The sequence below is a fragment of the Chelonoidis abingdonii genome, chromosome 19 (assembly GCF_003597395.2).
Source record: "Chelonoidis abingdonii isolate Lonesome George chromosome 19, CheloAbing_2.0, whole genome shotgun sequence".
Taxonomy (NCBI): Eukaryota; Metazoa; Chordata; order Testudines; family Testudinidae; genus Chelonoidis; species Chelonoidis abingdonii.
The window spans coordinates 20,290,991-20,318,250 of record NC_133787.1 but is presented as its reverse complement, the minus strand read 5'-3'; the positions used below and the strand labels follow the sequence as shown (position 1 = coordinate 20,318,250).

Sequence of the window (27,260 nt, the reverse complement as noted above, 5' to 3'; positions counted from 1 at the left end):
ATGAAATTTCCTGCCCAGCAATGGCTGCAATCCTCTCTGCTTGTAATACTTACCCAAATAAGTGCAGTGCTAGGGCTACTCAGCCTGAACAGTCTCCTCCTTGCTGCCACTAGTTTAGATCCACTGGTGGTAGTGATCATGGGAGACCCATTGTGAGCATGCCTCCTTGTGTTTTGTGCACTGTGTATCTGAAACTCTTGTTTACACTAATGTGTCTACTGATGGTGGTGAATCAGTGTTAGCAGCAGTGAGAAATTTTGTAGAAAAAAGCAAAGAAAGGCCTAGCATAGATAAGCACTCAGAACATGTATAGAGCTCTCAAATGCAAAGTATATTTCAACCCCAGAATCTTGTTTAGATTCACAGAAATATTAGTGACTGAGACACTAAATCATCAGCTCTTTCCTTAGTGTCTTACTGTTTATTTTGTACCCACTAACTTTTATTCTCACCAGCCTCGTAGGGGGGATGGGATAGAACAGGGAAGGGCAGAATAGGTGGGTTGTTTCAGCATTCCAGGAAAGGGCATGCACTGCAGTACACATTTTATAAGCAGCTGGGTTCTAGGTCAGTTCATTGCTGCAGTTTAGAGAGGGAACTTTTCTGAATCAAAGATGTCTGTTAAGTATAAGCCCCTTTCACTACAGAGTAAATCAGTCCATACAGTGATTAGGTCCCATTAACTGCAGCACATGTCTTTATATGGGAGGAAGGAAAGCTGATCTCAGAGGGGAAAAAAATAAAAAAAACTGGAATGTCTTTCTGAAGTCAGTTATTAAAGACTCAGCTGAAGGCACTGGGAGCTTCACCTAATAAGGGCGTACATCAGGCCTTACATTAGGGAAGGTTGGGGCTTCTGTTCTGGGCTTTTGTATTTGATATTTGTAATGATTTTTGTTAAGGTCCTATTGTGTTTGTGAAGCCTGTACTCACTTGTGGGAGGGAGGCTTTATAAATGCACTTGCCACTGTTCATAATTATGAACTAGAATTTGAAGAGGGATGGAAAAAATAGGACTCAATGTTCTTTAGTACTCTAAAAACCAAAATACGTGTTTCTGGATATGAGGTTTGTTGGCCCTTTCTGCACTATCTCCTCCCCCACCAGAAAACACCACTTCAATTACTGCAGGGGATAGCAAGAGTCTTGCGAAAACTTAAGTCTGCAGAGAACGAATGGAATAAACAGAAAGGAAGCCACAGACTTGGATATTTTTCAGTAATATTCACTTTCAAGTAGTAAATAGAAAACCCAAATGTTCAGTACATAACTGAAGAGTTGCTGCTGAATTCACCCTAGACTGGATGTGTTTAGATCAAAGCATATGACCCAATGCTTGTTTTTTGGTTAAACAACAGCACATTTACTTTGTCACTTTTTCTCCCCTCCTCGGCCATATCTTTATTGACAATCGGTTGAATAATATGAACTGGCTGGACATTGGCAGTATATAAAAAAGGAAAAAATAAAATCCATGAGAATAATTACTTTGAACTAAGAAAAAACCCAACCTGGTCATTTGGCATGCAATTCAGTGTTTAGATAGACTGGAGTATGGTAAAGAAAAATTTATGTTGAAAATTACTTTTAACTAAATTCCTGCTCAAGAGTATAAAATACACAATATAAAATACACAAAAAAGGTAGCAATTGAACTTTTGTTGTACAGTTATTTGCTGCAATACAATTGCTGTTGTCTAATTTTCACTGATGGTAAATGGTTTTAGTTACACATGATACCATGAAAGGCTATTTGAATAGACAGTCTCTCACTTGAGATTAACTTTAATGTCAAAGTTCAAGTCTAATTAAGCATATAATTTTATGCCCTGAACCTGAAAACACTCACATGTGCATAACTCTGAAGTCAGCAGGACTGTTCACGCCTGAAGTTATGCAACATACGTTTACAACAAAGGGTTGGGGCCTTAATGAGCAAGTGAGTCACTGGGCATTGAGCATGTTCAGCACCTCATAGAATCTGACCTTAGCTTTGACCACCCACCCCTCCCTTCACCGCCTCTTGCACTAGCTCTACCACCCTGTGCTATATCATCCACCAGGCTGGGGTTCTTACATCCCTGGGGCAGTGGAATAGAAATCTGGCCGGGTTACTGATTTTGAGACCTGGAAATATACGTGTGAGGGGCAAGAGTGGGGTGATTCTGCTGAGTTGAGCCAGCCTCCTCCTTTTCACCTCACCCCTAATATAAACCTTAACTCTCCCGTTACCTTCTGTCATCACAATGGCTGTTCTTCTCCAGTGCTGTGCTAATGATGCTCATGAGAAGTCAGCAGGTTTCACCTCAGAGCCACACAAGACTTCCCTGTTCCTGAGATCACCATTTCCCCAGGGCTCCCAGCTTCAGGCAGCTTGGGGAGCAAAAGGCAGTCAAAGTCTAACCCAGGTCTCCTGCTAGTTATTTCTCTGTATCTTACCATACTGAGGTCAAAGGGCACTAGCCCAGGTTTCCATGTACTTCAGATTTCTAGTTCTATCATGTATATGTATTTAGTGCTCATGACACATCCCAGCCTTGGAGGTGAAGTCCTCTCTTCCCTACAGAGGAAGTACAGCACAGGCAGTAGCAGCACAAGCCACCCCATCAATGAGCCTGTACTATCAACAAAAGGGTCCACTCCCAGGCGAGTAGCATATCTGAGACAATAAGAATAATACTTAGCTCTTGTACAGAGATCAGTAGATCTCAAAGCTCTTAGCAAAAAATGTCATTAGTTTCCCTATTTGTAAAATGGGGCTGAGTCACAGAGAGGGGAAGTGACTTGCCCATGGTCACCCAACAGGCCAATGGCAGAGCAGGGAACACAACCTTGGTTTACTGGTTCCCAGTCCAGTGCTCTGCCCACTATACCACATGATCATGATGTAGGCCATGCTCTGCCAGAGTAATATGACACAATACTAGTTCTCTTAAATCACTAGAGACTGACTTCATCAGGAAAACACATGAAAGTAAACAAGATAGAGGGGCTAAATTTCACCCTCTAATGTACGCTCAACACTGAAAACACTGAGGGTTATGCGTGGATCAGAAGTCAGAATTTGGCTCCTCAGGCTTTAAGCCAAGGGTAAGAAGGTCAGCTATGGAAAGACGACCAAGATACTTCTGAGGCATAAAACTCTGCGTCTCCCGGCCACCGTTCCACTTTGTCATCATCAGATTTATCACTGTCTTCACCACTAGATGGTTCATAACCAGTCATGGAAGAGTCAATATGCTCTGGCTGCCTCAGGTCAGCTTCTGCTTCCTTCTTCTTTTCTGCCATCAACTGCCTGTAGCACAGGCTACAGACCCTCAGCGGCTTGGGGGACAGGCGCGGCATCAGAAACCTCTGTCTGGAGCAGTCCCCACACACAACGAAGCCACACTTCCGACAGTGGTGTCTGCGAGTAAGCGTGGAGAACTTGGTCTGCGTGCAGCGCATACAGATATCAGTGGCCTTGTCGGGTATCCAAGGGGCAGCATGCTCCGTGGAGGGCTGCCTCCCTGTCTTTGTCAGCAGATGCCTAATGCATTCTTCAAGGTGACTGAGCCATTCTTTCCTTTCTGTAAGGGAGGCTGCAGAAACGACAAAGGACTTCTTTGAAGTTTTAATCATCCATCGGTTCTTCATTTGTAAGGTATCCGGCAGCGTCTCTAAGGTGACATCTTCGAGAGGTATGATGTGCTGGGAGTTGTACTTCCTTTTGTTTATCACTATGCTCCCATACACAAGGATGTCATTGAAAAGGAAGAATACCCGAGGCTTGGGCTTCTTGCGGCATTCTTTGGTCAAAATTCCTTCACCCAAAAGGACTCTTCCTGACACAGCTAAGGGTTGTCCAGATGCCCCAAAGCAGTTTTCCACGGAAGCAATGCGTTGGCTGTTAATTTCAGTGTTAACCAGATGGTCCACCATCTCCTTCATTCACCCTACAGCAGGGGGGAGGAAATAAAGTTATAAAACTGTGTTCAGCAAACAATTGCATCAATCCTAGTTTCCAAACTGAACAGCAAATTTAAACAGCAGTAAGTAGCTTTTCAAAGAGCCAGGAGATGAGTTTAAGTTTTCTGGGTGCCACTACCCAGCAATAACTTATCAAAGCACTCTTCAAAATAAAAAGTAAAACCCACTGAAGTGTCTTATATATTTTGTAGCAGGCTGATATTACTCATCTCAAGAATCAGAATTCGGTTACCCAACCCTCTCATATCACACACTGGATAAGGTATAAAACTCCCTACTGTGGACACAGTTATACCAGGATAAAAGAAAGTGCTTATACCAGTGTAGCTTATTCCCATTCATAGATTCCAAAGCCAGAAGGGGCAAGAGCCCCCTCAATGCCCACTCACAAAGGGTTCACTGCCCATGTAACAGCAACTTGTATCAAGCCTGACAAACTCACCATGCTTAGCTCATTGCTCTCATGATACTTATCTGCAAAGAACATTGTGTAAGACATCAAAGGAAAGCCAGTGACACACTGGTCATTAATATCATTGTGCAATGTATGTGTTAACACTCTATAGCAAATCATGGATACTTACTGATTTTGTTTAAAGTCTGTAACAAAGCAAAGGGGAAAAAAAATCCCAGGTTTTCTTCCAGATAATTCTCTTCCATCATCTCCCTTCTTTAGTGTAAATTGCATACTTGGTGTGCAACATCAGCTGAGCCAACAGGCTGCAGTATATTCGCTCTCTTTGAGACAGCAGATTTGGTAATTTCTGTTACTGTCCAGGGACAGGGCCTGGATACTGCAAAGGGGGTTCAGGAACTGGGAGCACCAAGTGCTCCCTGCTAGGCAAAATAAGGGTAGGGAGAGTCCTAAGGAGTTTGCTTGGCTGGCTGGGAGTTGTCACATGGTTTAGCAGCAACAAAGCCTTCTTTTCTAACATCCAATCTTCATTTTAAAATGGTCAGTACTGGAGAATCCACCATGACCCTAGGTACATTGTTCCAATGGTTATTACTCTCACTGTTTAAAAAAAAAAAAAAAAAGTACTGCTTATTTGCAGTCTGAATTTGTCTAGCTTCAACTTCCAGCCACTGGATTGTGTTATATCTTTCTTTGTTAGACTGAAGAGCCAATTATTAAATATTTGTTCCTCATGTAGGTGCTAATGGACTGTAATCAAGTCATCTCTTAACCTTCTCTTTGTTAAGCTAAATAGACTGAGCTGCTTGAGTCTATTACTATAAGGCATGGTCTTCTAATCCTCTGATCCTTCTCATGGCTCTTCTCTGAACCCTGACTCTGATCAGTGACCTTTCCTCTTCATTATTTAACACGTCCCCCAATTCTTGTGTCCTGTTCAAACTTTATCTGTGATGATTTTGTGTTTTTTTCCAGGTCATTGATAAAAATGCTAAATAGCATAGGGCCAATAACCTATCCCTGCGGGACCCCACTGGAAACACACCAGCTAGAGAATCAGTCCCCATTCATTTAAAATTACATGTTGAGACCAGCCAGTTGGACAGGGTTTAATCCATTTAATGTGCATCATGTTTAGTGTTTTGTTGTTTTTTTTAAAAATCAAAATGTCGTATGGTACTAAGTCAAACACACCTTACGGAGTTTTAAGTATATTACAGCAACACTGTTACCTTTGCCAACCAAACTTGTAATCTCATCAAAATAAGATAAAATTAGTTTGACTAGATCTATTTTCCATAAACCCAGATTGATTTGAATTAATTGCATTACTGTCCTTCAATTCCTTACTAATAGAATCCCATATCAAGCTGCTCCATTATCTTGCCTGGCATCAGTGTCAGACTGACAAGCCTATAATTACCCTGTTTTTATCCTCCTCAAAAATTGGCACAACAATAGTTTTTCTAATTCCCAAGTGCTCTGGCTTATTGAAAAATCAACATTAATGGTCAATTGAGCTCCTCAGCCAGTTCTTTTAAAACTCTTGGATACAAGTTTTCTGGATCTGCTGTTTAAAAATGTCTAACGTTGGTAGCTTCTGATGAGCATCCTCCAGAGATACTAGTGGAAGGGAAAGAGTGTTATCATCACTATATGATGACAGTGCATCAAGCTCCCCCCCCCCCCCAAATACGCAACAGAAATATTTATTGAAGAAGAGGAATTAGCTATACTGCTCTAAGGCACCTTGATACTGGCAAAACTGCATCCACATTAGGTGTTGTACCAGGATAACTATATCGGTGTTAAAAAAAAACCACACCCCCGACCAACAATTATACTGATACAAAAACTGTGTGGAGATCAGTCCATAGAAGTCAATACAATCTTACAATGCCTTTCCTTTTTCTTTTTTAAAATGTCACTCATGAAAGGTGCTTGACAGACAGGCATAAAAACTAGAGCTCTGTACACAGCAGGGCTGGCTCTGGCACTGTGCCCATCACTGCACAGGGTTGCCTTTGCAGGAGTGTCCATACTAGCAATTTTTTTTTTAACTTGTTATTAGCAACTGGTCCAGCTGTACTAAGTGCTAGTGTAAACAGCATTTATTGGTGCTAACACCACTGCAGCTGCACTCCCTGCTACTAATGGGTGGAAAGGCTGCTAGTGCAGCGATCTAAGTGGTGAAAGGGCAGTGTAGACTCCACATCCACTCAGTTCTTGGCCTCTCTGATGAAGCTACCAACTAAGGCTCCATGGACATTTTCCTCTAAGAGGGGTGGCCAACCTGTGGCTCCTCAGAAGTTAATATGCGGCTCCTTGTATAGCCACCAATTCTGGGGCTGGAGCTACCGGAGCCAACTTTCCAATGTGCCAGGGGGTGCTCACTGCTCAACCCCTGGCTCTGCCACAGGCCCCACCCCCACTCCACCCCTTCCCCTGAGCCTGCAGTGCCCCCTCCCCAGCCTCCTGCACACCAAGAAACAGCTGATTGGGAGGTGCAGGGAGGGAGCAGGAGGCAGAGCTGACAGTGGGCAGAAGGCAGGGGAGTTTATGAGGCTGCTGACATATTACTGTGACTCTTTGGCAACGTACATTGCTAAATTCTGGCTCCTCCTCAGGCTCAGGCTGGCCACCCCTGCTCTAGGAATTGAAATGAAACAATTAATTGAATTCAAGGATACCACTCACCAACCAAATGTTAACAGCTCTGATCACTGCAAACCCAGCCTGGAACCAAACCAGAATTCCAGAAGTGGAAGGCTGCATGCTCTATCATCAATTCTTTGAGCTAGCCCCTGTGATCCTCCTCTTATTAGATTCACCCCAAACAACCCCGCCCATGCAACCCAAACCCTGCATTTATCACACCAAGTGCTCCTTTTGTTATTTGTTTCCAGTTACAAGACACGTCATTCTGAAAACGTTCTGAGTAGTATTAAAGGAACTAGATCACAGCATACTCATTCCTCCCTCTCACTTCCACAGCGCTGCTCTCCTGTTCAACACTTTTTTTTATTTTAAAAGTACCAGGTTAAGTGACGTGAAAGTAACTCCTTTAAGTCCCTAATTTGGGGTCAATTAAATACTTTCACGCTCATGACATAAAATCTTCCTCCGCTTACACATTTAAAATGCTGTTTATGTTACTGGTATTGGCCCCAAGACTCTGTGTCTAGGTGTAATAATCTACAAGAAACTTTGTAAGAAACTGAATCACTTCCTTTTAGACAGCGGCAGCCCAGAGTTCACAGGATGTGCATAGGTCCTTGTTTCTGTTAACATTTCTTATAAACGGCTAATATATAACTACTTGTTATCTCAAAAATGTAGGCTTCAAAAGATCTAAAAGCCACACGATGCTTAGACTTCTTGGTGTCAGTGATGGATAACTACATGGAGAAAATTCTAGACAGACCATTTACATTCACAGAGCATTTTTCATCTCAACACACCATTTCAAGGTAGTGATAGGGAAAACACAACCACCTCCAGAGTAGTAGCTTAAACATCATACAGTGACACTAAGCAGTTTCTAAAAGGAGCAGCAGCCAGTTAAAATTACTGGAGACAATGAATTAAGTTCCCCAGTTTAGACTGTGGCCACGGGGCTGCTATTAATAACCATATAGTTTACAGGAAGCTTAGGGCCAAGTTTTCAAAACAGCTCAGCTCCCACTTAGGAACCTAGATGAAGTGGCCATATATTCCAAGCACCCACCAGTTGTCATGAAGTAAAATGGGCACTCTTGGGTGCTGAATCTGGCTGACCACAGATGATCAGGACCATGTCTTGAGCAGACATGTAAATACAGTGTCTTCAGCAGCAAGATGCCCCAAATGCCATACTGGGCATTGTCTCTGTATGGATTCAGAGGGAAAGCCAACATTTCTTCTGGAACACCTGTTTTCTCCTTGGCAATCTTTCTTCCTAACAAATGATGGAACCACAATAGCTACCTTTTGCGTGTTGTTGGGATCGTATCCCACACAGGCATGATGAGGCAAATGCAAGCTATGAGCAACCAAAAAAGGACAAACCCATGACCTCTCTTGAATTTGGAGAAGGCTCTAATGACCCTCTGACTCATTTCTGTTGGGATGTACAGTATTTCTTCAAGGTTTGAGACAGAGTAGATTTGATGGATTCGCACTGCATTACGCACATCTATTCATCAATGTGGTCAAAATCCAATTGCAACCTCTACCTTACACTGATGAATGAGGGAGAGTAGCACAAAAATAGCAGAGATTTTATTCACTCTTCCTCTAAAGGTCACAGGAAAAATCTTTCTGTTATTGGAAAATTTCTCTGAAAAATAAAACATTAGCAGATCACGACTTCTACTCTGTGAAGCACAAACCAAGGAAAAAGAAAAAGCAATAATTGTGTCAGGGATGTTTAATGGGATACAAATGCCTCCAGGCCCATCCCACTAAGAACACAGCTGAAACTCCGCACCCATCTACTCCACCCCCACATAACACAGCTGTGCAACCAGTCCCAAATCAGATTGTTGCTGGAGGCAGCCTTTCCTAGTTATTTCAAGGTCGATAACAGAATGGCACTTACATGCACCTTATGCCAGAAGGCTCAAGGGAGCAACTAGTTCTACATTTTCTGAAGTAATGTTCTAGTGACTTTTCCCTTTAAATAAAAATATTTTGAATGTTGTATTATGGGAATAACTGTCTTCCCTCTATGTTGGGTAGAGTGGAGAGACAGATTTGGTGTCACCACTTAGCTGGTCGGAGCAGATGAGACTCCTCCAGCTGGAGGCGGTTTTCCTGCAGGCCTGGCAAAGCCAGGATTTAACTTCTGCACTTCCCATTACAACGAGTCTACAACCTGCAAACAGTTTTCTCCCTCCTGCCTACATAGACATTGCAAAATAAATGGATGAAAGGTTTAAACAGAAGAATGATTGTGCACAGAGGGTACAGCACGGCCCTCGAATAACGCCATGTACACTAATTTTCCAGATCTGGAATCTTGCCTACTTTTGGACACGTACAAGAAAACCTTAGGAGAGGAGCTCTGAGCACAAAGGAGATAAGGAAGGCAATGATACACAGCCAAAAGAGAAATAATAGAGGAGAGATTGAAACGAGGGCAGATTGGTGTGGGGGAATTCAGGGTATAAGAAAATACTGCAGATAATTTTGGGATAATCAGTGCAGAACTGAAAAGGTTTTACACAGACTCTTGATCCTGCTTATGGCAATCTCAGTACATGGTAGTACAAGAGCTTGACTCCTGGGTTCTATTCCCAGCTCTGCTACTCACTCACCATGTGATCACCTCCTCTCTTTCCCACATTACTTATCTGAACAATGGTAAAATAAGCCTTAGCTCTCACAGGGGGGCTCTGTGAGACTATTAGGGTATAAAGTGCTTTAAGAAGGGTTGAGTATGTGTAGTGTGTTTAGCATCTAAAGGTGGGGCAGGGTTCAGGACAATGCCCTGGTGAGAATTCCACCATGCCCCCTTCTTTCCCAGATGTTGACGGGTTGGTTGGCTTCTCATTAGGCATTGGTACTGGACAGTGGAACTACAATCTTCCATATTAGTCTGTGATTTTTAGGGTAATCCTCTATTTTAGAAGATTGGTAAAGTTTCGCAGTGAGTGGGAGTGATTGGATAGTCAGGAAAGAGAGAGAGAGAGAATTCTATATACTTCCTACACTTCGAAATAAACTGACAACGTAATCCCAGATTAAGGATATGCCGCCAAAAGACACAGGGTAAAATTTTCATAAGCACCTTACCGCAAGTTAGTGGGACTTAGGCTCCTAAATCATTGAGGACAATTTTTAACTATCATACTTATTTTGGCTCTTAGGCAGCACAGAACACTTGCAAATTTTGTTACACCAGAACAATGGGACAAACAGACTGGGTATAAACACCCTTTCCACTCTCAAATAAGAGAGAAACTAAGGGAACTACCTGTCTAGTGGCATACATGGATCTGGAGATTATATTCTTGTACCTTAGTACCCTAACCCGTTACTTTTTTTGAAAGTAGAACCATGAATTACCCAAGGAAAGAAAAAAAAAATCTTCCAAACCACTGCTTGTTAGTGTGTTGCTAGTATGGGGTCAGACTGGCAAAACAGTTTTATTACACATTCCGGCTATCCCATGATCCCACCCATGGATTTCTGCCTCTATGGTAAAATTTGCTCTGATTTAATCAGTTCAAAAAGATAAGAAAAGTTCACTCCCCATCTTATTCCCCAAGGAATAAATGGCTTATTAAAGTGAGTGTGTACTTCTCAGATAAACTGTAAATTACCATCAGGCTGCAAAACCAAATTTACTTTAATAACATTTTAAATGAATCACAGCGTTATTTAGTTTTCTGTACAAATGGAAGGCACTGCATGATTTTTGTGCTTTTTTTTTTTTTTTTTTTTTTTTACTGATAAATAAAACAGACTTCTGGGAATATGCAATATTGTATTTTTTTCCTCCCACCAATGAAGTGAGACACCATAATTTAGGAATAATAAAGTAATAAGCAAATTAAAAACTCAGGCCTGATCCAGACTATTAATTTGGGAAAATATGTTATTTTTGTTCTGCTTGTATCAAAGTTTGTTACAATGGCTCAGAGGAATCATATTAGTTATTAAAATAAATGTTATGGAGCTAGTTAAATCACTACCGTGTATTTACCAATAACCCGTAAAATGTGGACATGTACATACACACGTACACACAGGTGCCAGCTGTGATGGCGGGTTTGTGTAATATGGTCACCAGTCCATCAACTCATTACAAATAGCCAAAGAGTAAAAACTTTCTCTTGTTACAGAACAGGGCCCAATTCAGCCTGCTGCAACTGATGGGAATAGCCATGTGAGAGAAGTAGTGCATACACACAGATTTGTAGGAGGAAGGAAAGGAAAGAAACGGAACGAAGGTACAGCCAAAGCAAGAGAGGTGTAGTAAGTGGGGATGGTTGCAACTAGAAACTATTCTAGTTTCCCTGGCATTTGACAAACACTGTTTTTGTGGTATTCAACTTGCTCTATAGCAAGTTAATATATTATTAGTTAATGAAATACACTGAACTCTTTGTTTCCACTGTTCGATCATTTGGAGTAGTAAGTTATATATTAAAAAATTAAATAGTTGATTAACAACATGACAATTAAACACAGTGCACAGCTGTTTCAGTCCTTTAAACTGAAAGGGAGCATGGCTTTGCGGAATGCTGCCTGAGGAACAGTATGCAGCACAGGTATTTTTCACCCTGGTTAAAAACGTTGAGCACATTTTTCAAGGCTATATATACACAAATGACTTATGCAACCTTTAAGTGTTAACCACCGAGGCCTGGTGGGTTTCCTATGGAGAAGTAGAAGCATCAGGAGTGGCACCTCCCCCCCCCGTGCTGTAACAGCTGTGAGTGGAGTCCATGAGAGTAACCACACATCCACTGTCCATTCAGAAACCTCCATGTCATAATTGATATCCTTCCAATAAAAGAGACCTGGGAATGTTTCCCCCTAGAACCCTTCAGTAGAGCACCAGCTGGAATCAGGCCATCTTGGGCTAATACGACTTCAGCCAATGAAGGTGTAAGTACCTTCACAGGGAGAAAATACTGGGGACTAAAGGACTCTATCTTAGTGGAGAAAGGCATATCAAGAATTAATGGCTGGAACTTAAAGCCAGACAAGTTCAAATAAGAAATAAGGCACATGTTTTTAACAGTGAGGTGATCAACTGCTAGACTAGAACAAAGCATGAAGGGGTAGGGGTGGCCTCTCTCTCCATTTCTTGAAATCTTCAAATCAAGCCTGGATCCGTTTCTGGAAGATACACGTTAGTCAGACACAAGTTATTGGGCTCAATACAGGAGTAACTGGGTAAAGTTCTATGGCCTATGTGGTATATAGGAGATCAGACTAGACAATCTAATGGCCCCTTCTGGTCTTAAAAATCTAATCAGTTCTTTGAGGTGTCTTCTCTATGTAACACCAAGGTGCTGCAGGAAGTGTTGCTAGTAACCAGTAGTTAGCACTCTTCTCTTTCTTTCATCTTGGTATTAAACAAATGCCCCAAGATGGTATTACAAACCACCAAGTTGCTAGAGGTGCACACTTTGCAAGAGTAGAGAAATGCAGGAGCATAACTGCTCGTGAAAAAGTAATGTTAATTGTTGACCCAGATAAGTTGTTCACGAATACAAATAGAAAGCTGGAGTCTATGTGCATGAACAAATACACAGTTTGCTTGTGTAAACCCAGCAACTGTGCTGGCAAATCAAGCACACAGCTGTTTTTGAAAAAAATAAATCAGAATATATCTCTAGATGCTGCAATTAAACAGTTTCCTGATTTCACATCAAAGCATTTCGAACTATATTGGTTCAGTTATAATACTTATTTCCTGAGTTCCACACAGACTCTGCTCTCCCAGCACCTGAAAGCTGTCTATGCAGGTCACACTACCACATAAAATGCATGATGCATAATTCCTTAGATGGCAAAAAGTTACAAAATTTGCAATCGATATTGAAACATGGTCATGTATTTTAGAGGGAGTAAGCCTATTTTTCCAAAAGAAAAAAAAACAAAAACAAAAAAGATAGTAAATACTTCGCATATATATAGCTCGTTAATCCAGGATCTTAAAGTGCCTTACAAATATGGGAATTAGGTGAGTATTACTATACCATTTTACAGATGAGTACATTACTGCTAATCATATACATTAAGAAAAGAGATTAGAAACAGTGCAATCACATTACACAGAAGTTATAGAAGGATTATTATACAGTTATTATGATTCAGTATTGGTAACGCACCAACAACATGCTCAGTGTTGCAAAAGACACAAAGAGTTTACAGTCTAAAGGATAGCGAGAAGAAACAAAAGAAGTCCCAGGAGCTATGATGGACTAAATCATATCCTGAAGGATTCTTGAGCATTGACTGTTCTGAATTTTCTCTGCTAAACAGTGTTTAAAATGTGCTCTGTGCTTCAGATTACTGGATCTTATGACTAATGGGTTCAGTAGTAAACATTCATGTTGTAGGACATGTATTTCCAAACATGTTGCTCAATCCAAACATTTCTAAACTGACTCAGGGGAAGATTTCTGTGTGGCCTTATACCAAGCTCTGAGGGCCCAGTCCTGTCACCCTCATTCACAACGAGCAGTATCTTACTATGCAAGCAGTCTCACTGCCTTCAGCTGAACTTTTTTGTGGTGCAGAAGGTAACACTGAATCACAGAGTGTGTGAGCCGGGCCCATCGCTATACATTGGGGATAATACTACTTACCTGCCTCACCAAGTTGTGAGGCAAAAATGTATCAACGGTTACAAGGTGCTCAGATTCTCGGGTGACTGGGGCAAAAGAAGTACCTGTATAAATAGACCCGATCCCACTCGCAGTGGGAGCTAGTGAGTACAACCATGTCAGCCACGCAGCTCCACGGACTTAAACCCTGGTACCTATTTCCCACTATCTAAGTGCTGGGCGCTCCCAGGTGAAATGCAGCCCAGGCGCGATCCCCGGCGTGGCTCTGCCAGGGACACGTGAAAGTCAGCTAGGGTGCGGTAAAGTGCCTGCTGTTTGTGACTCAGCGCCAGCTGCTGGGGGTGGGGGCGCAAGGGGGAGCTGAGACGGGCTGGGGTCCTGCCGCCGGCAGCGAACGCTTCTCCCCCTGCACACGGTCCGGCGCTGGAGCCACCCGCCCATGCAAGTTTTACCTTGTGCTTTTCCCAGCCGGATCCCCTGCCTCTCCACCCGTCCGCGGCCGCCAGGGGCTTCGCGGACTCCGCAGATCCCCGCTCCGGCTGCCCGCACACCGCACCGCCCAGCCCTGGAACGCACCGCAACATTCCTCGCTGCTGCGGAGGAGGAGGGGAAGACGCTCAGCCAATCAGCACGCGGAAGCCGGAACAGGACCGTCCGGTTCTGGAACGCTCCGACTCAGCATTCCGCCCTGACCACGCCCCTCTGGGAGCCCTAGACCAATCGCAAAACCAGAGGGAACTCGGCCAGGGGGCTGAATGGATGCTGCGGGGGCACAGAGGGGCGTAGGGTCCCCAGCCAGCGAGTTCGGGGCCCGGGCCCCCGTAGAATAGGGGGAGGTGGGAGGAGAGCGAGACGGGGGGAGCCAGCAGGGGCTGAGGGAAGGATCCGGCTGCTGGCGGTGAGGCAGGGCAGGGCACCCTGCACCCAGCCGCTGTGAGTAGCGGGGGCACGAGGAGTCATCACGGTACCAGCTGGGGAGCAAGGGAGCCACCTAGCCGCGGAGAGAAGGGACGTTGGGACGCCAGCTGTTCCGAGGGACTAGGGAGAGGACCGGTTTGTGGGAAGTTTTCGGTGTCGGCGCAGATCCTAGCGGAGGCTTTCTCCGTGCCACAGGCTGTGTGAGAGAGGGGGCAAATCATGGCCTGACTTGCTGAGGTTCAGGGGTGATGATAAGTGGTTCAGTGCCTGAAGTATGTAGGAGATCTGGAACTACATAAATTCCAAAGGCTTGGAGAAGTTTGTATGTTGTGGGGTTGGGCGTGCACTGAAAATAATGTCTTGTAGCTCTCGCCTCTTCTGTTTTGATCTCAACCTCATGGATGAAATTCTGACCCCACTATAGTCAGTGTGAATTTTGCCATGGGGCACGAATCTCACCCTCTTTGTTTCTCCTTGTTGCAATGATTCCCCTCACCACAGTCTGACCAGATCTCTTTCTCCAGCGCACCACCAGCCTGTGAGTGCTTTTGTGGATGGTGCACTTCGTGCTCCTGTTTACACTCCTGAAGCACACAACGGAAGTGATGGGCGTTGAGTGTTGTTCAGAAGGCCCCTCCCCATGAGAAAGTTTTCAGGCAATGCTCCTCTGAATGGAGCTTGTGGTTTTAAGTACAGGAAGTTCTTAGGGTGACCAGATGTCCTGATATTATAGGGACAGTACCAATATTTGGGGCTTTTTCTTATATAGGCACCTATTACCCACCACCTCCTGCCCTGATTTTTCACACTTGCTGTCTGGTCACCCTAGAAGTTCTCCCATACTGACAATGATCTAATACAGAACTGTACATGTTCAGCACCTCTGAAAACCATCTCCCTTTAGGGTGTCTCAGTTGGGCACTCAAAAATGGAGGCATACAAAGCTAATGAAAGCATTTGAAAATTTAGATTAACTGTGGTGACTCTGCATAACCTCCATTAGAGTTATATGAGCCTGCACTGTTCTATAATTTAGAGCCTTGCTTGCTTTTCCAATTTTTAATGAGAACGGATGGATCTCTCAAGATATTAAATGTTTCTTGTACAAGTTTTAGTTTTCTTTGGTAAGAAGACTATGGAAATAACTCTATATAGTTTTAAAGCTAAAATATCTGTGTAATCATGGTTACTTACAAGATCATTTTTTGTCTGTCAGCCCTTACATCTTGATACTGTTTTTCATACTTCATAGGTGTTTCTGACTGCTGAAAGTGAACTGACTAACTGTGGGTACAAATGGTACGCCGTTCCTGACATCTTTACTCATGCACATAGCCCCACTGAAGTTTTGTGAGTAAGCGCTGCTGGAATGGACCTTTGAAGGACAAATATATTTTTGAAAAATTGGGAGAAGGAAACTGGCTCAGTTTACAGCAGCACAGAGTGGGCATCGATGTTGAGCTCAGTTTTTCACTCTCAGAGTTTTATTCTGAGATTCGATTTTCTTTGCGGCTGGTGAAGGACATTAGGGTGTTGTCCAAATACACCAGAGAAAGAGGAGCCCTGAAAAGGCAGACTTCTCTAAAGCACAGTTTGTGGGAAACTGATGTATTCCTCCCTCGCCAGCCTTTTTTACTGGAAATGGGTGTAAATTATTGAGAATTGTTTGATGTTAAACCCCAGTAAAAACTATCTCAGAGTTTAACTGCCTTCAGAATGATACCACAGAATTGGAAAGATTTCCATGTCTTACAATTTAATACTTAGCTCAGTGCTGTTTGCATGATACTTGCGGTCAGATATGCAAAGGTTGCAGGAGGCAGAAATCGGTGCACTGACTAATATATCAAAACAGTCCTAGGACTTTGTGTAATTCAGGTCTAGGCAGTAATAGTTTATAAGCCTTTCTTTTTCCAGGTGTTAAGCTCACTTTGAATCCATTGTTAACTTCTCCTATTCATATCCTTCATCCCAACGACTCAATGTTTTGAATGACTTTTCTCTGGGATTTCTCATATTAATTGTAATATGTTCAACCCTTTTGATTTTTCTGAAGTGTGATTAAGAATGGCCAGTTGGGCTAGCCCTGTGGTTCCCAAACTTGTTCTGCTGCTTGTGCAGGGAAAGCCCCTGGTGGGCTGGACTGGTTTGTTTACCTGCTATGTCCACAGGTTCGGCTGATCGTGTCTCCCACTGGCAGTGGTTCGCAGTTCCAGGCCAATGGGAGCTGCTGGAAGTGAAACGGGCCGAGGGACATACTTGCTGCCGCTTCCAGCAACTCCCATTGGCCTGGAGCAGCGAACCACGGCCACTGGGAGCCACGATTGGCCGAACCTGCGGACATAGCATGTAAACAAACCGGCCTGGCCCACAAGGGGCTTTCCCTGCACAACCAACGGAACAAGTTTGGGAACCACTGGGCTAGACCAAAGGTCCATCTAGCCCGGTATCCTGTCTTCCAACAGTGGACAATGTCAGGTGCCCCAGAGGGAATGAACAGAACATTCCCTGTCACCCATTCCCAGCTTCCGGAATGCAGAGGCTAGGGACACCATCTCTGCCCATCCTGGCTAATAGCCATTGATGGACCCATCCTCCATATATTTATGTAGTTCATTTTGAACCCTGTTATAGTCTTGACCTTCACAACATCCTCTGGCAAAGAGTTCCACAGGCTGACTGTGTGTTGGGTGAAGAAATACTTCTTTTTGTTTTAAACCTGCTGCCTATTAATTTCATTTGGTGACACCTAGTTCTTGCATTATGGGAAGGAGTAAATTATACTTCCTTATTTACTTTCTCCACACTAGTCATAATTTTATAGACCTCTATCATACCCCCCCCTTAGTCATCTCCTTTCCAAGCTGAAAAGTCCCAGTCTTATTAATCTCTCCTCATACGGAAGCTTCTCCATACCCCTAATCATTTTTCTTTTGTTAATATTTTTAAACACTGGACTGTTGAACAGATCTAGCACCTGGCTTGGTTGAACTTTCTGTGATTTATGATTATCTTTATTTTCTCCATCCAGTCAAAAGTGGAACAGTTCAACCAACTGCTGTACGATGTTAGGGAGGCTGCTGTCTGCAAGTGTATGTCATTCCTGGTCTGTTAGCCAGTCACACTTTAAAATTGGCTTCCTTTCCTTAGTTCAACTTGGCCTGAGTGCCTCAAGTGGAAAAATAAACCCACAGTTTTACAAAAAATCCTAAAGGCCACTTGTTAAAGATCTCTGGAGCTGTACTTTATCAAGTCCTAAAAATTAAGCACTTGTGAGACCAGTCAGAAAAGCTACAACTTGAAGTATTAGCTTTTAAGGTCCATTTGCGTGTTTGTAGTAGTAGCTATCTAATCTACTGCCCATCGCATTTTTCTCCAAAAACACTGGTTTCTCAAGAGCAGAAATATCGTCAGCCCAAGTGGGTTGCAATCATTTCAAAGCAAATAAAGGAAATTGCAGCTGTTCAGGCTGAGTCAGCCAAAGGTAAAACTCTGTAGGGGAGAAAAATAGCTCTTTATTATCATCTAGTGGCAAAGTTATTACAACAGCCTGCAGGAAAAGGATTAGTCTATAATGTTAACAAAAACATCTGTTAAATCCCAAGCTAAGTGTACGTTTAACTGAGTATTTAAAAAACAACAGACATTTTATAAAACTATTCTCAACACAATTCAGTGGAAAGACTCAACTAACATACTTAGGACTTCAGAGCCAGGAGGGTCCTAAGAACTCCAGTGGGCACTATTTTTTAATCTGCTTCATGAAATGTAACATTAGACAATGCCATGTAGGTATCTGTCAATCAGGAATTCTGCAGGGTGTAGTGTGATTATAAAGGTTTTATTAGCGTGAATTTGGGATGATCATACTACTTATGAGTGGCACAGCCAACGTGGAAGTTATACACATATCACAATCAACTGCCAATAAAACCTTTATACTACACCACCCTATCTCTTGCATGAGCCTGATCTGGCTCACACTGGACTCATTGGAAAGACTCCTATGATGAGAGCTGAATCAGTGTATTTTAGAGTTGGCAGAATCTGTATTGGGAATATTTACTGTACCCCCTTGGCTAAAAAGTCTTTGAGTCCAATTGTGCAGAGCTCACAGAAGTAATAGAGCTAATAAATGTTTAAATCACCTGCAAAATGACCTAAAATAGCTTTTCTAGACTTAAAAATATCAGTTTCCAAAAGATTATTAATTCAAATAAAGAAATCTTGATGTTCCGTCAGACACATCCAGTCCATTTGCTGGAAGTAAATTTTGATACAGGTTGACTTTGAAGTTAGCCTTTCATGGTCCTGAATAGGGGAAGGTCCCATCTTTCCTGTCGCTATTGTCTGAGTAGGTCTGGCTGATGAATCAACAATACACTCTCTTTCTCTTAAAAATGTTACTATTGTATTTCACCCATGTACTGAGCTTTAGTCTAAGGATCTTTAAAGTGTTTTCCAAACCGTAATTAAGCGTAACACAATCGGTGATCAAGGTAGATATTTTGTACCCTTTTTTACAAATAGGTAAACTGAGCCACAGAGAAGCAGAGTGACATAGTCAAGGTGTTGCAGAGCTTTTGATCACACTTCCACTGAAAATGGGACTAATGGGAGCTTTGCCGTTGATTTCAATGGGGAGTAGAGTTAGATTCAGTGAATCACTGGCAGATTCAGAAATAGAACCCCGGAGTCCATGACTCATAGTCCCATGTGCCTAACTACTTGACCATATTCCATCGCTTGGAGTTGAAATTATGGAAGTTATATCAAATATGTGGGATCACCCTACATTCATTAAAAAGAGATCGGCAGATTTCTAGGGTTGCATCTTTGGATCATCCTAGTATTACAATTTGTTGTGATTCATCCCTAGCCACACCTGGATAAATCAGTATCTTAAAAACTATGATTTGCTGTATGTTTGTACAGTGCCTGGCACAATGGGGGGTCTGACCCTGTTGGTCTTTAGGTGTTGCTGCAGCTTAAATATTAAGGAATAATAATTAAGAATGAATATGTCAATTACACAGGATATTCCTTTGGTATATAGAGAAATAACAAATTCTGTTCTTATCGAGGGTTGAATTCTAAGAAAAAATAGGAAAGCAAAGTGTTAAACGATCATAAACCCATTTGTATTTAGCAGCATGTTTGGCAAGGTTTCAAAACACTTTTATTGTTAGGCTCTGAAGAAGTGTTTTGCTTTTGCTAACATTCATGCTTAGCACTGGCAGTGTTTCGTGCAGTTCAGTACTTGAAAAAGTCTAGGAAATATGTGCTTCATTTGTCCCTTGCCGGTTTGGGATGACAAATAGCAATAATGAGGCAGCTAGATGGAGAGAGGCTTTTTAGGGGTTTCCCTAGGAAGCAAATAGCAGCATAAACAGCTTGTTCTGTTCACAGTAGATGATACACTTAACCTCAACAATTATATAAGGCCTGATCCAAGCCCATTGAAATCAAAGGGAGTTTTACTATTGACATCAATGGGTTTCGGATCCAAGACATAATATATAGTTTAAGGTCTTCATGGCATCTGTCTTTTTGACACTAAGATACCAAGGATAAATATTCTCAATGAACTGTACTTTATATAATGCCATAAATATGGATAGGACTGTACGAAAGGAATGAGTCACAAATAAATAACAGACTCAAAACAGCTTACAATGTAAAGGCATGAACAAGTAAAATCCACTTCTTTATACTTCTCTGGTCAAGTTGAGAATCAGTAGCGGAGTGGTGGGTCGTGTCGGAAGTGCATGCAGAAGTGCAGGGAAAGTAGCTGAGCCAGAACTTGATCCTTTCGAGATTCTCCCTGCCTCCAGTCTGCTCCTGACATCCTGAACCAGCTTTCCTACCCTTCCCTTCAAAACTCTGAAAACAAAGTGTTCAAGTGGTGGTGACCTGGGATCTGGTCATTTGCTAATGGCTCAGGGATGTCTAGTGTACTTTCCGTCTAAGGAAACGAGTGTATGTCCAAAGCCTTCCCAATGATTTACATTATAGCAAATGTGGAGTGATTGCTGGAGCTCTAGTAACATTGACATTACTGCATAAACACCATAAAGATAAACATGAGGCCTCCATTGTGTCCATTTCAGAATAACCAGTGGCTCAGAAGTGAGTATTTGCCTAGATTCTCTATTTACTCCCAGTTGCCAGACATTTAGATTGTATCCCTATTTGGGAACCCTTTACAGGTTTATACACGGTCTTGTTCACAGGCTTTTCAATGTTGTAATGAATTTCTCCTCACCACACTTCTATGAGATGGGGAAGTATATTTATCCCCATTCTACAGATGAGGCTCTGAGGTACAGAGACACTTCGACTAGCTTGAAGTCAGTGGAGCTCTGCCAGTTTGCACCAGAAGAGGATCTGGCCCATTGATTGCAACAGTGGTGAGGACTTCCTCTGTTGGCTAGCAGACTGTCCTTCTCTGCCCTTCTCTGCTAGCATCTAGGCACTATGCCTCCCTCTCACCATCCCCAGGTTAGATTATGGGAACTTCAGTTACTTTATGCCACAGGGAAGCTACAGCAGCAAAGAATCCTGTGGCACCTTATAGACTAACAGACATTTTGGAGCATGAGCTTTCGTGGGTGCATACCCACTTCGTCAGATGCATGTAGTGGAAATTTCCAGGGGCAGGCATATATATGCAAGCAAGCTAGAGATAATGAGGTGAGTTCAATCAGGGAGGATGAGGCCCTGTTCTAGCAGTTGAAGTGTGAAAAGCAAGGGAGGAGAAACTGGTTTTGTGGTTGGCAAGCCATTCACAGTCTTTGTGTAATCCTTCACTGATGGTGTCAAATTTGCACATGAACTGAAGCTCAGCAGTTTCTCTTTGAAGTCTGGTCCTGAAGTTTTTTTGCTGCAGGATGGCCACCTTAAGATCTGCTATAGTGTGTGCCAGGAGGTTGAAGTGTTCCTCCCATAAAACAGAGCAGGTTTTGTATATTGCCATTCCTAATATCTGATTTGTGCTCCATTTATCCTTTTCCGTAGAGACTGTCCAGGGCCGATTACATAGCAGAGGGCATTGGCTGGCATATGATGCGTATTTACAGTGGTGGACGTGCAGTGAATGAACCGGTGATGCACTGGTAACCAAATGGCAGTTGCTCCAGGTTAATCAAGGCACCTGGGGCCAATTAAGATCTTTCTAGAAGGCAGTGGCGATAGCTACATTGATTAGAACACCTGCAGCCAATCAAGGCAGGCTAATCAGGGCACCTGGGTTTAAAAAGGAGCTCACTCCAGTCAGGCGGGGAGGAGCCAGAGGAGAGCAAGCGCGTGTGAGGACCTGGGAGCAAGAGGCACAAAGAGCTGAGAGGGAGAGCTGCTGGAGGACTAAGGAGTACAAGCATTATCAGACATCTGGAGGAAGGTCTTGTGGTGAGGATAAAGAAGGTGTTTGGAGGAGGCCATGGGGAAGTAGCCCCGGGAGTTGCAGCTGTCATACAGCTGTTACAGGAGGCACTATAGACAGCTGCAATCCACAGGGCCCTGGGCTGGAACCCGGAGTAGAGGGCAGGCTCAAGTTCCCCCGAAACCTCCCAACTCCTGATCAGACACAGGAAGAGTTGACCCGGACTGTGGGTTCCACCAGAGGGGAAGATCACTGAGGTGAGCAAATCCGCTAATAAGCGCAGAACCCACCAAGGTAAAGGAGGAACTTTGTCACAATGTGTTTACCTGTGATTGACTGATTATTCAGAGACACATAAAAAGTTTCATTAAAAAACCTCACTTTGCCTGTTGATATGCCTTTTACTTATGTGAATGTATTCCTAATCTCTCTTTACCCCACTTTATGTCTACACTACAATTAGACACCCATGGCTGGCCCATGCCAGCTGACTCAGACTCGCAGGGCTTAGGTTAAGGGGCTGTTCAATTACAGTGTAGCCATTAGGGCCTGTGCTGAAGCCTCACGCTTCACAGGGTCCCAGAGCTTGGGCTCCAGCCTGAGTCCAACTATCTACACTGCAATTAAACAGCCCTTAGCCCAAGCCCTGTGAGCCTGAGTCAGCTGGCACAGGTCAGCCACAGGTTTTTAATTGCAGTAGTGTAGAAGTTAAAAGAGAGTTAGAGTAAGAGCAGAGCTTTGAGGGGCCCTGTGCTTCGGTATGCAGGGTCCAGGGCGGCCTGTGGAGTTAGCAGGGGGCCTGGTGCCGGCATCAGAGAGAGACCCGGCCCCAGCTTGTTCCACCGGCTCCCTGCGTCGCTCAGGGGAAGGGTGGAAGCTGGAAAGGGGCAGGGGCTTTGGGAAAGGGGTGGAATGGGGGCAGAGAGAGGGCAGAGCAGGGGAGGGAAGAGGTCGGACAGGGTAGGGGCTGGAAGAGGCGGGGGCTTGGGGGAAGTTGTGGAGTGGAGGTGGGGTGTGGGGCCTGGGCTGGAGTGGGGGGTTGTCCCAGACCCTACACCCTCTCAGGGACTGCCCTGAGTAAGAGACTCACACACTGATGGTAAAATTCATCTCAGGAAGAGGGCCCACACAGCACCCACTTTTCTGTGTTAAAGTGAGGTGAGAGCTGCACATTCCCACAGCTCTTGAGTGAGTTTTGTGCATATAGCATATGTGCAAAGAGCTCTGACAGGTCCAGAGAGTAGGACACAGGAGAAGTGAGCACACGTTCAAGGTGCCCTGCTGACATCTTGGTAATCCTAAGAGCAAAGTTCTAGTTGGATGTGATGCCACCAGCATATTGGAATGAAATGTGGCAGTGCTGAGGTCACGGAGCACCTCATCATCCATCTTTAAAGGTGGAAGGAGATTTGTGGACTCCTGAACAAATGGGATCTCTGTCAGCCTGGCTGTGGAGGTGATGGGGTGGTAGGTTATGCTGGCTATGGAAGTATTATGCCGACCTGAGTGAGGAGGAAGGCTATAGAGCAGGGGTAGGCAACCTATGGCAAGTGTGCCAAAGGCGGCATTCAAGCTGATTTTCAGTGGCACTCACACTGTCTGGGTCCTGGCCACCGGTCCAGGGGGCTCTGCATTTTAATTGAATTTTAAATTAAGCTTCTTAAACATTTTAAAAACCTTGTTTACTTTACATACAACAATAGTTTAGTTATATATTATAGACTTATAGAAAGAGACCTTCTAAAAATGTTAAATTGTATTACTGGTACGCGAAACCTTAAATTAGAGTGAATAAATGAAGACTTCTGAAATGGTTTGCCAACCCCTGATATAGGAGTTTTTAATTCGCATCTTGGGGTACATTCTACATTTAAGGATTATTCCGATTTTACATAAACTGGTTTTTGTAAAACAGATTGTATAAAGTCGAGTGCACGTGCGCCACACCAAGCACAATAATTCGGTGGTGTGCATTCATGTACTGAGGCTAGCTTGATTTCGGACGTTGCACTGTGGGTAGCTATCCTAGCTATCCCATAGTTCCTGCCAGTCTCCCCGCCCATTTGGAATCTGGTTGAGTTCCCCAATGCACATGATGGTGCAAAACAGTGTCGCGTCGTGAATCTGGTAAGGGTCACTCATCCTTCCGTCGTGAAAGAACGGCCGACAATCATTTCACGCCCTTTTCCTGATGTGCCCTGGCAGACCATAGCATGGCAACCATGGAGCCCGTTTGCCTTTTGTCACTGTCACGTTATGTGTACTGGATGCCGCTGACAGACGCGAGTACTGCAGCGCTAACAGCAGCATTCATTTTTCCTTTGCAAGGTAGCAGAGACAGTTACCAGTTGTTCTGTACCGTCTGCTGTGCCATTGTAAATTGGCGATGAGATGATGGTTATCAGTCGTTCTGTACCATCTGCTGCTGTCATGGGTGCTCCTGGCTGACCTTTGCTGAGGTCAGCCGGGGGCGCAAAGACAAAAATGGGAATGACCCCTTGGGTCATTCCCTCCTTTATGTTGTATCTAAAAATAGAGTCAGTCCTGCCTGGAATATGGGGCAAGTGTACTAGAGAACCAGTGTACCAGAGAGCACAGCTGCTCCATGTCAGATCCCACAGAAATGATGAGCTACATGCCATTCTAGGGGATGCCCCTGCAACAACCCCACCCGTTGCTTCCCTCCTCCCCCAATCCTCCTGGGCTACCATTGCAGGGCCCCCCGCATTTGTTGATGAAGTAATAAAGAATGCAGGAATAGGAAACACTTTTAGTGAGATAAAATATTTTAGTGAGATAAAATGAGAGGGAGGCAGCCTCCAGCTGCTATGATAGTCCAGGCAGGACATTAAACGGGTAGGGGGGAGAGGAGCCCAGCATCCCGCTACTATGATAGTCCAGGCAGTACAGAATCTTTTCTTTAGACATGAAAGGGGGGGGGGGCTGATGGAGCTCAGCCCTCAGTTGCTATGATGAGGACAGTTACCAGCCGTTCTGTACCAGCTGCCGGGAATAACCAGGAGTCATTCCTATTTTTACCCAAGCGCCCCGAGCCGACCTCACCTGAGGCCAACCAGGAGCACTCACAGGATGATGACAAGGATGGCTACCAGTCCTTCTGCACTGTACCATCTGCTACCAGGGAAGGGAGGGGAGAGGATGCTGCTGTTCAGTGCTGCAGCACCGCATCTACCAGCAGCATGCAATAGACATATGGTGACATTGAAAAAGTCAAGAAATGATTTTTTTCTCTTTTCTTTCATGGGGGGAGGGGGAGAGGGGGTAAATTGAAGAGATATACCCTGAACCACTCCGGACAACGTGTGTGACCCCACAGGCATTGGGAGCTCAGCCAAGAATGCAAATACTTTTCGCAGACTGTGGATAGCTGGAGTCCTCAGCCCCCCCTCCCTTCCTCCATGAGCGTCAATTTGATTCTTTGGCTTTCCATTACACTTGTCACACAGCACTGTGCTGTGGACTCTGTATCATAGTCTGGAGATTTTTGTCAAATGCTTTGGCATTTCATTTTCTGTAACGGAGCTCTGATAGAACAGATTTGTCTCCCCATACAGTGATCAGATCCAGTATCTCTCGTATGGTCCACGTTGGAGCTCTTTTTGGATTTGGGACTGCATCGCCACCCATGCTGATCACCAGCTCCACGCTGGGCAAACAGGAAATGAAATTCAAAGTTTGCATGGGGCTTTTCCTGTCTACCTGGCCAGTGCATCCCGAGTTCAGATTGCTTTCCAGAGCGGTCACAGTGTGGTTGCACTGTTGGGATACCACCGGAGGCCAATACCGTTCGATTTGCGGCCACACTAACCCTAATCCAATTGGTAATACTGATTTCAGCGCCTACTCCTCTCGATCGGGAGGAGTACAGAAACCGGGTTTTTAAAGAGCCCTTTATATCGATATAAAGGGCCTCGTTGTGTGAACGCGGATGGGTGCAGGGTTAAATCGGTTTAACGCTACGAAAATTGGTTTAAATGCGTAGTGTAGACCAGGCCTCAGTCTGAAGGAGTAAAAGATCTGCCTGGGGCTAGGGAAAAGGGATTTCTTTAGGTAGGGAAGGTTGGTTAAGGTTTAAATAAGCAGACTTGTGGATGTGTATGTGGATTGAACTGAACTTCCAAGCCATACAAGAGAACCTCAGCACCAATCTTTATACCTGGAACTAAAAGCCTGGTGTAATGTTTGTAAAGCAGTAATAGAAATGTTTGAATTTTCAAGGCTTAGTATGTTTACAAGAACTACAACTGATTTTTAGTGCAAAAGTAACCCTATGTCCCCAAAAGAGCGCACTGCCACCAATGTTACTGTTTGCAACCCCCACTGTAATCTGCTGGGGAAAGGTCAGTAGATGCAGTAAGGTAACCAGGCATAGTGGAGCCATGGGGCCTGCTTCTCAATTACAGTAAGGCCCCTTTACACCACTTCGGCAGTGTTAAGGGGCCATAAAGTGAGTGTTAGTTACAGTTATGCCCAGTTTAAGTCCCTTTACGCTGCTAGAGTGATGTACATAAGAATGGCCAGACTGGGTCAGACCACTGATTCACCTCGCCCAGTATCCTGTCTTCTGACAGTGGCCAGTGTCTAGTACTTCAGAGGGAATGAACAGAACAGGGCAGTTTATTAAGTGAGCTGTCTCCTGTTGTCCAGTCTCAACTTTTGACAGCCAAGGGGCCTTAGTGTAAATGAGACGAAGGCCCTTAATGTACTGGTGCCTTTATATTATTTTTGTAAATTTGGAATTAGATCCTTGAGAATTACCTGCTCAGAAGGAAGCCCTATATACTGGCTGTTCTGTTCAGCTAGATTCAATAGGACCAGACTGCAATGAACTATCCCATTGATCCCCTTCTTCCAGGCAGACAGACCTGTTCTATCAGCAAAGTGAGCATTCTTTGGCCAAGCGCCAGACCACCCCCCTCCTATAAAAAAGCCTGTGGAAGGAAAAAAGTTTTCTCGGGAGCTCAGCGACTTCCCATGGCATCCTCTCACTGGCTAAGAGGTGTTTTTTGAGACCAAAGAGGGGACAGAGAGCATTATCCTGCGACTGTGAATATACCCCAAGAAATGGTGGGACATCTTCCCTGCGTTCCAGTTCCAAAAGTCATGCTGCATGCTCTGTGCTTGCTTTAGTAGCCTGACCACCCCTGTGCAGGAGAGGAATGGGGTCTCTGTGAGTTCATGTTTTCAGATATTTCTATTTCTGGTGTATTGAGATGTACGCAAGAGACATCACTTGATTCAAAATAAGATGTTTCCTTTCCTGCACAGG

At 44.0% G+C, this 27,260-nt stretch overlaps 1 protein-coding gene and 3 long non-coding RNA genes across 4 annotated transcripts in view; 2 read left to right on the top strand and 2 right to left on the bottom strand.

Moving 5' to 3' along the window:
* The window catches only part of LOC142047930 (uncharacterized), a 16,429-nt gene extending 13,831 nt beyond the window's left edge, over positions 1-2,598 (top strand). Inside the window, exon 3 of the long non-coding RNA XR_012657249.1 lies at positions 2,517-2,598. This is a non-coding gene — a long non-coding RNA (uncharacterized LOC142047930). The remainder of the gene's footprint in view (positions 1-2,516) is intronic.
* On the bottom strand, positions 1,205-15,918 carry LOC142047932 (uncharacterized). The gene is made up of 2 exons (XR_012657251.1): positions 15,835-15,918; positions 1,205-2,639 (listed from the first exon to the last, which is right to left on the bottom strand). It is a non-coding gene; the product is annotated as an uncharacterized LOC142047932 (long non-coding RNA).
* Positions 1,647-14,208, bottom strand: PLEKHF1 (pleckstrin homology and FYVE domain containing 1). The gene is made up of 2 exons (XM_032764186.2): positions 14,124-14,208; positions 1,647-3,935 (listed from the first exon to the last, which is right to left on the bottom strand). Exon 2 carries the CDS (start codon positions 3,928-3,930, stop codon positions 3,100-3,102), a length of 831 nt encoding a protein of 276 aa, XP_032620077.1. The 5' UTR covers positions 3,931-3,935; positions 14,124-14,208; the 3' UTR covers positions 1,647-3,099.
* LOC142047931 (uncharacterized) overlaps positions 15,869-27,260 on the top strand; it is a 15,974-nt gene continuing 4,582 nt past the window's right edge. The window contains exon 1 of the long non-coding RNA XR_012657250.1: positions 15,869-15,943. This is a non-coding gene — a long non-coding RNA (uncharacterized LOC142047931). The remainder of the gene's footprint in view (positions 15,944-27,260) is intronic.